The sequence below is a fragment of the Bos taurus genome, chromosome 29, assembly GCF_002263795.3.
Source record: "Bos taurus isolate L1 Dominette 01449 registration number 42190680 breed Hereford chromosome 29, ARS-UCD2.0, whole genome shotgun sequence".
NCBI classification, from domain to species: domain Eukaryota; kingdom Metazoa; phylum Chordata; class Mammalia; order Artiodactyla; family Bovidae; genus Bos; species Bos taurus.
The window spans coordinates 9,867,215-9,876,152 of record NC_037356.1 but is presented as its reverse complement, the minus strand read 5'-3'; the positions used below and the strand labels follow the sequence as shown (position 1 = coordinate 9,876,152).

Below are 8,938 nucleotides of genomic sequence, written 5' to 3'. Positions count from 1 at the left end.
GAGTACATATGTTTATATTCTTATTCCCCATCCATTCTCTCTCCCTTGCACTAAGGTAATAAACAATAGATATTCTGCACTCTGTTTTCCCTTACATATATCCTGGAAATATTTTTGTATTAGCACATAGAGAGCTTCCTTTTTCTTTCTGCCTTTTTTTTCCCCCTTTGCAATGTATTCCAAGGTATGGAGGGCCCATGATTTATTTAATAATTAATTAGTTCCTTATTGATGGTATGTAGGGTAGTTCCAATCTTTTTCTATTACAAACAACTCTGTAATGAATCATGTTAAACATGAAAGGGAAGATTATTTTACATTAATGCAAGAAAAAGCAGATCAGAACATTAAAGAGGGAGAATTTGGCAAAAGCGAAGTTTCTTTGGTGAACTGGGGAGTGAGGGGGCTGGGAAAAGGGTACTGTAGTTAGTTGAGTGTGTAATGAATGACCAGGAAGTTCTGTCCAAGGGAAAAGTTTTTCTTGAATTAGTTTTGCCAAGTAGGATAAACAGAAGTTTGGAAAGAACGTCAAATAGGGAGACTCATCTGTATAGCCCTAGACCCTAAACTTTAGTAAGATGCTCTTAGCGTTTGGAAAATAATATCCAGTTTGTTCTTAAGGAGACGGACAACTGATTAGAAAAATCTTCTCTTGGCCACCTCCCAAAATTCCAACAACTTTTTTAAGAGGCTGAGATTTAAAAAAAAATAAAATAAAAATTCCCAGCCTGAGAAGGCCCTGTCAATCTAAGTAGTTGTGGTACAGCAGACATTGTTGGTGACCCACCCAACATCCATCTCCCTTCATCCTTGCTGACAAAGTCATACTTTTGTTAGGTAGCCCCACATACTATATGTCACAGAGACTGGCTTAAGTCAGTCCTGGTAACAACTTTGCCCATGGAGACGTTCGGTTGAAGTGTTTGCATATGGCCCAATTTTGGCAAATGATAATGGAAAATAAGTCATCTGGTCAGCTTTGGGGAGACTAGTTAGGGTTGTGGTCCTCTTTCCTTTATTTGTGTGGCAAGAGATAGTATCTCAAAGGTCTACTCAAATCTTGTCATGGTGGGGAATACAGACTCATTCCCGCCTTGACCCAGTCACAGCCACTCCACAGGTAGCTGAGTCAACCGGGGCTGGATAGAACAGCAAGCACCTGGGCAGGTATTCCTTCAAACAATGTTATTTAAAGGTTTAATTTCCATGTGGTGGAGTTGGGGAGAAATAGATTTTTTAACAATACTTTGTTTACTAGAAACAAATTAACTTCACTTAATTTTCACGAAGTGAAAGAGAGTCAATATTATGAAAACATCAGCCAGGCAGTTCATTCTTCCTGTAGTTCTCCTTTCTTTTCTATTTCTCTTGGAATTTTGGGAACCAAAGAAGTTCCTCAGAGGCACACCGACAGGCTTACAAAGTGGGTAACACAAAAGATCACACTTATCAGCTACACAGCACAGCTCACATATTAGTTGGTTTTCAAATCTCTGTTCTAAGGATTTTCATCTTAGGCTTACTGCTTGTGGAGGCCACAGACAAATTCACTAGCAATCTAGGTCTGCTTTAGATAGGAGTTCTGTTGCTCTGTTTTTTCAATTTCCCCTCAAGGGCAGTAATTTGAAAGTGGTTGGTTTACACATTGTCAATTTGTTGTAGTGATAAGCATCACTACAGATCAGCACCCCACAGTAACTAGTCACCCATCCTCTAATCCGGTCTGAGTCACAGATTAAATTACAAGATAAACCCTGAAAGAGTAGAATAGAAAAGTGCTGTGAAGCACAAAGGAGGGGAAAGAAATCAGTGTCTTTTTGTGGCTGGTTAGAAGGTGGTTCAGAGAAGGCAATGGCAACCCACTCCAGTGTTCTTGCCTGGCAAATCCCATGGACGGAGGAGCCTGGTGGGCTGCCGTCTCTGGGGTCGCACAGAGTCAGACACGACTGAAGTGACTTAGCAGCAGCAGCAGAAAGTGGTTTTTATACTGGGGAAAAAGCATGGGTTTTATAGCCAGCAAGCAGGTGCAGCTACGTTATTTGCAGTGCCCAACATGAAAATGTGGAGCCCCTTGCCACACAATTTATGATTCTCAAGGCAGCAGCAGTAGAACCAAGTGCTTGATTCATGGGCAGGTGGCACATGCCTAAAACGGTCCTGCCAGAAGAGCTTAGGTTCAAATCTCACTCCTGTACCCCAAGGCTTCCTGGCTTTAGGCAAGTCACCCTCTCTGGTCTCACTTTTTTCATCTGTAAAATAGTGATCATTGCACCTCCCTTGAAGAGCTGGAATGAAAGTGACATGAAAAGCACTTGACACATGATAGGTTCACATTCCTCTTAGTTTGTGTTGTGGGTTCTTTTTCTCAGCTGTTCTCTAGGCAGCCATCCATGTTTGACCTTCTAATTCTCATTACGCATCTTCTTTCCAGTATCTTTCAAAAGGGTATTGACTTCGTCAGCAAGGATGAAGGGTATTAGAACCTATCTCTCAGTCGTGTCCGACTCTTTGCAACTCCATGGACTGTAGCCTACCAGGCTCCCCTGTCCATGGGATTTTCCAGGCAAGAAGGCTGGAGTGGGTTGCCATTTCCTTCTCCAGGGGATCTTTCCCCACCCAAGGATCGAACCCTGGTCTCCTGCATTGCAGACAGATGCTTTACCATCAAAGCCACCAAGGAAGCCCTGAAGGGTATTAGAGTGAGCATTATCAAATGGCCTGTAGCTATTCATTTGTGACCTACAGAAATGAAAACTATATATGGTTCAACTTAATAGGAACTCCTCAGCATGGCTTTGAATGGAATTGTCCTTAGACCCGGAGAACTCAGACCCTTCCTTTGCGCCCATCTTCTGGGGAGCATGTACCTTACCTAACAAGGAGGTATTCCCCACCTAATAAGGAGTCCCGGAGGCAAGTCCTGCACTAGCCAACACTCCTCAACGAGGAGCCCGGTATTCTCTGCTCACATGGCCCTCAGGTGGCTTCCAGGAGCCTCTTTCTTCTCCTCACATGCTGGGCAAGAAGGGTGAACCCGAGAGACCTGCATCCCATCTGACCCTGACGGAGTGGGCGGAGCTTGCACGGGCGGGGCAGGAAGAGCCGTTGGCACGCATGCGCACAATCTCCTCGGGGCTCAGCCTGAACCCACGTGGGAGGCGGAGGAAGCAGGCGGGCCTGTGGGTCCTTGTTTGTGCCCTTGCTAGTCTCCTCTGCCGTCTCTCCCCTTCCTTTTAATTGTAGACATGCTTCTCCCTCATCTCCTCATAGCCACTTACGATTTACCCAAATATCCTGGATATTTTTTTTTTTTTAATCTCCTTGACTTTCTACACAGTGCTCTCTCAAATCTTTTCTCCACTTTACAAAATTCTACTAGTTGTTTAAAGAACCAGCTTATATGTCAAGTCCTGTGTTAGTCATCCCTGGCAATCCTCTCTTCCATCCCAACCCTCACCCTCAGGCGTGTAACTGCTCTGTGTGTGTGTTTTACCCACTATGATCTCATAACACCCCTAAAAACACATTATTACACTGTTGTGACTGCTCTTTTGCCCCTAGACCGTGTGGGAGCTCTTCTGGGGCAGAAAACATGCTTTTTCATGCTTATTCTCAGTGCCCACCGACTCCCTAAGCTTACTCAACAGACAGTCAATAAATCTTTCAGTGTGATGTCATCAAAACCACTGCTCCCCAGTGACCAAGAGCAAATTACTGAATCTCAGTTTTCCTCTTTTTTGAAATAGAAACGAACACTATTATCTTCTTCCGTGGTGTGAACTCAATAAAAGGTAACCATAATTAGCTCCTATATTCTGATTCTTGATAATGTGTAAAAGGAAGTAAATAATCCTTTCAAGCCAGCAAGGTGGATCCTTGGAAACTGTATTTAACACCACGATCTTATTAAAAATGTGAGAAAATTGGTTTTAAAAATTGCTTTAGGTTAAAGCAAGCGTTGCTTAAAATCATTTATTAAAAAGGTACCAAGTAATATTTTTTTAACAAATCCATATCATTAGGTATCTCTTGGCACCCTATACTAAATGAGTGAGAAAAATACTATATAACAATCTGTCTTGGGAAGTAGTCATAATAATGCTTCTATGTCAACTAAATACTGAGAAATAAGGAAGCATAAAGTGTATTTTTATATCTACCTCTTTAAGAACTTTGTATAAATATATATAATAACTTATGTTTTATCATTACACATTTGAGTATTCCTACAAAAATGCTGTAAGTATACATATATACTTCCCATTTTTTATTTTACAGAAGGAAAGGGTTTCAAGAAAGTAGCTAATAGAAACAAAGCAATCACTCTGTGTTGCTTGTATGTATCATATCCAGTGTATGACCTGTTACCCTAAATTGGGGACTTTTGTTAACATATTGTGAAATATTAAATGAAACTACTGATACCTGCTTTTTTATAACTAAATCCCTGGTGGCTCAGACGGCAAAAGCGTCTGCCTACAATGTGAGAGACCTGGGTTCGATCCCTGGATTGGGAAGATTCCCTGGAGAAGGAAATGGCAACCCAGTACTCTTGCCTGGAAAATCCTATGGACGGAGGAGCCTGGTGGGCTACAGTCCATGGGGTCACAAAGAGTCAGACAGGACTGAGCGACTTCACTTTCACTTTCAAATCTTATTTTTATTAAGGGGGGGTGGGGAGGGGGGAGAACCAGAAAATGGAATGGGATCTAAGCTTGCAGGGAAAATTTAAAGGTGGATTTTATTTATTTGAATCATATTGCTCATATAGAATGGCTATAATAAACTTTGCCTACTTTGGAAAACAATGAGCTTAATTTTTGTTCTCCAGGCTAGTGCAAATAAAACGATATTCCATAAAGCAGGTAAGTAATTGGCCAGTTAACAAAATCAGACACTTTTCTGCAAGTTATTCATGCTATTAATATGCTATTAACTGTTATAGCTTACAGTCTCAATTGTCAGAGATTACAATCCTATCTGTTTACAAGGGCTGCTGCTGCTGCTGCTGCTAAGTCACTTCAGTCGTGTCCGACTCTGTGCAACCCCAGAGACGGCAGCCCACCAGGCTCCCCGGTCCCCCTGGCATTCTCCAGGCAAGAGCACTGGAGTGGGTTGCCATTTCCTTCTCCAACGCATGAAAGTGAAAAGTGAAAGTGAAGTCGCTCAGTTCTGTCCGACTCTTAGTGACCCTATGGACTGCAGCCTACCAGGTTCCTCTGTCCATGGGATTTGCCAGGCAAGAGTACTGGAGTGGGCTGCCATTGCCTTCTCCGATACAAGGCCTAACTGTGCTATTTTTCACAATAATACATCCCATTGCACTTATTCACAATAATACATCCCCCATTGCACTCTGAAAAGTAAGAGCTGCTAATTTTAAAACTTAGGACAGCTGAAGATATCTGAGGTTGAGAATGAATAAGTTATAGGAGAGGTGGAGATACTGATAGCAGACTTAGGAAGATTTCAAAGGCACACAACGAAATTTGGTAAATCTCGTGTATTCTAGGTGGTAGGACTGAAAAATCAGTGTTACCCTTACAATGGCACTGTAGTAAACAACATCAGTGTAGTAAAGTAGCTTTTCTTTGGTCTCTCGTACTTAAAAGTAGAATAAATGGAATGCCATCTTGACTCTCGCCATAATAGTAAGGCACAGATATCTGATTTCTTCATCGGAGGCCAGAGGAAGCAGAAACCTCCTTATGGAAAGAGATGGCGGAGTTTGGCATTGAGTTCTCTCTCCTTGCTTAAAAGATCCAGGCTGTGCTTTTTGAAAGCTTCGGACTGCAGCCTGAGTTCATCATAGGCGGCCTGGATGCCATCCACCCTGCGCTGAAGCTCCCGGACTCGCAAGTTGCTGTTCACGGCCACGGCCTCTTGCTCAAAGCGCTCGAGTGCGTGCCTCCTGGCCACGTCGGCCATCTTCAGCTTCTCCTCCAGCTGGCGGATCTCCGCTTGCTTGTTCTGAAGCACCCTGCCCCTCTCCATGGACAGCAGCAGCAGCTCCTCTTTCTCCCGAGTGACTGTCTGCAGACGGGCCCGCAGTTCCTGGTTCTGCTGACTGTGTGCCTGCTCCGCCTTCGCCGTCTGCTGCAGGGCTTCCTGCTGCTGCTGCTGGAGGCTCTGCAGCTGCATGCGCAGCTGCTCGGTCTCCTCAGTGTGGGCGCAGGCCTGCCGGTTCTGCAGCTCCAGCAGCTCCTGCTCGCGGGCCTGAGCCTGGCAGACATCATGGGCGTACTTCCGTTGCAGGGTCTCCAGCTCCTTGGCGAGGGCCTCGCTCTGGGCTGTGAGCTGCACCACTTTGGCCTCCTGGGCCTTCAGTGCTGGGCTGAAGAGCTGGTCATTCTCCAGCCTCAGCTTCTCGTTCTCCTCTCGCAGCTTGGCGTTCTGCCTTTTGTGTTCATCCTTGAAGCGGATCATCAACTCGTGGTTGGAGGCCAGGGTCATAAAGCGTTCCTCCAGCTTCTGGGCCTGCTGATTTTTGGCCTTCAGCTCCTCGGCCTCCAGCAGCCTCTTCTCCTCCAGCTCGGTGTTGAGCAGTTCCAGGGTCTGGCAGCGCTCCAGGGCCTCGTCGGATCTCCGCTTCAGGATGCAGATGAGCTGGGACTGCTCCTGGATGCGGGAACACAGCATCGCCCGCTCACTCTTGTCCTCCTCGGACAGCCCCCGGAGGTTCGCCAAGGCTTCCCTCAGACCATCCAGCTCCTTAAACCCCATCTCCTCTTCCTGGTCTTCCAGTTTTCTGTTTTGCTTATCTAAGGGTTCTTCAGAGGATGGGGTGTCCATCCTGGGAGCCGACTCTTCCTGAGGCATTGGCACGCTCCTCTACTGACTGCACAGCTGACTGCACAGCGCCCCACCGTCCAGATTTCAAACGCCACGGTGTTGCTAGGGTCTCCCGGCAATCTCCCGCAGTTGCTCGTGCACCCAGTAAGGAGCCCTGTGATTGGTGGACCGGTCTTCAGACTGCTGTGGAGTAACAACAGGAGGGAGTCCAGAGCCAATCATGTCAGGTTATGCTTGCCTTTCTAGCCAATCACAGCCCTCCGCTAACAGCCCAGGGTCTGGCATGTACTATACAGAGATGCCAGCCCCACTTGATTTCCAGCCAGCATCAGGGGTAAGAAACCTGACTCCACCTAATCTCTTGTGGGAGTAAACAAATCAAGCACTGGTGACATAGTCCTCCTCCCTGTCCCCACTTCAGTGGTCATGAGAATAAAGTCCTCTGCATGGAAACCGTTGGCTCTGTAAAGAAATTTGTAATCTATAAATACAAAGTAGCAGAAGGACCCTGCGAACAAGGATCCTAAATGGCTGTGACTTTGTACCTGTAGTGATTAACACAGCTCAGTGAAAGAAGAAACCCCAGGGAAATGTCTCTTCTTTCTTGAAGAACTGTCCCCAGCTGGGAATATATTTATTAGCTAGAACTCCCTTTTTACCCATTAACACAATAGGGTTACAGAGAAAAGCCTAATGGACAATATAGGTGTGATAAACATTAAAACACACACACAAAAGTTCAAATGAGGCTTACCTTATACACACCAAAGTCAGTTTCAGATGGATTAAACATCTGAAATGCTTAATGTTAAATGTAAGGACTAAAATGAAAACAAAATATTAAACATGGAGGGACGTCCCTGGTAGACTGTTGTTAAGAACCTGCCTTGCAATCCAGGGGACTAGGATTCGATCCTTGGTCGGGCAACTAAGCCCCTGAACAACAACTACTGAGCCCACGGTGCCTCAACTAGAGAGAAGCCGGAACGTGGTAACAAAGAATTTGTGCTCCGCCATGAAAAGACCCCTATGCCACAATGAAGATCCTGCATGCTGCAACTAAGACTCGACAGAGCCAAAAATAAAATACTTTTTAAAAATGGAAACTAGAGGAAAATAAAGGTAAGCATTGAAGCCCTGGGTGAGGAAGGACTTTCTTAGCCTACATATTATGTAAGAGACGAATAAGGTAAAGCTTAATTGGACTAAGTTGAACATCTAAAAGATATAAAAGTTATATATAATTTAAAAACTGTGAGACTCTGATGTCTCTCTATCATTTTCTTCCTCTGGACCTGCCTGCTGCTTTATTCCCTAACCTAACCTAGCTATTGAAATTTCCTTTGTTGGCCCTGTCTGTTGGTGTCCTCTCTGCCTGAAATGCTTTTTTCCTACCTTGTTACTTTAGTCATTAACTCTGCATTTTACACTCAGTTAGGAATCACCTCCTTCATGAAACCTTTCCTGGCCCCTAGAAGGCAATGGCACCCCACTCCAGTACTCTTGCCTGGAAAATCCCATGGACGGAGAAGCCTGGTGGGCTGCAGTCCATGGGGTCGAGAAGAGTCGGACACGACTGAGCGACTTCACTTTCACTTTTCACTTTCATGCATTGGAGAAGGAAATGGCAACCCACTCCAGTATTCTTGCCTGGAGAATCCCAGGGATGGGGGAGCCTAGTGGGCTGTCATCTATGGGGTCGCACAGAGTCGGACACAACTGAAGCGACTTAGCAGCAGCAGCACTACATGTACATACGTGACCACTCACCGCTTTTAGAGCAGTCACTCTAGCCTATTTGAACTTCTAACAGAGCATTTAAAAGCCTTATTACACTCATCATTTATGCCACTGCCTCCCACTATTAAACTCTGAGATCCTTAGGGGTAGGGACTGTGTCTGTTTCATCCTTAATGATTAGATCAATGCCTTGGAGAGACTCAGATGTGTGTGTTGGATGGATGTTGAAGTCAAAAATCAAATGGAGAAAAATATTCACCATAAATATGACAGACAATAGATTTACATTTTTACAAAGAGCCTGTACAAATCAATAAAGCATTAACATCTTAAAAGAGAAATGAACAATTCACAGATGAGGGGGATGAAATTGCTAATAATCAAACCCCATCGGTGACCCAATAAA

The 8,938-nt window shown here is 44.8% G+C and overlaps 1 protein-coding gene across 1 annotated transcript; it reads right to left on the bottom strand.

Annotated features, from left to right (window-relative positions):
• Window positions 1-5,488: 5,488 nt before the first annotated feature.
• On the bottom strand, window positions 5,489-6,905 carry CCDC89 (coiled-coil domain containing 89). The gene has a single exon (NM_001046432.1). The coding sequence runs from the start codon at window positions 6,790-6,792 to the stop codon at window positions 5,707-5,709; it is 1,086 nt and encodes a 361-aa protein (NP_001039897.1). The 5' UTR covers window positions 6,793-6,905; the 3' UTR covers window positions 5,489-5,706.
• Between the last annotated feature and the right edge of the window lie 2,033 nt (window positions 6,906-8,938).

Coding starts and splice junctions, on each gene's coding strand:
- CCDC89 (NM_001046432.1), bottom strand. CDS start 6,792: ATGGACACCCCATCCTCTGAAGAACCCTTAGATAAGCAAAACAGAAAA.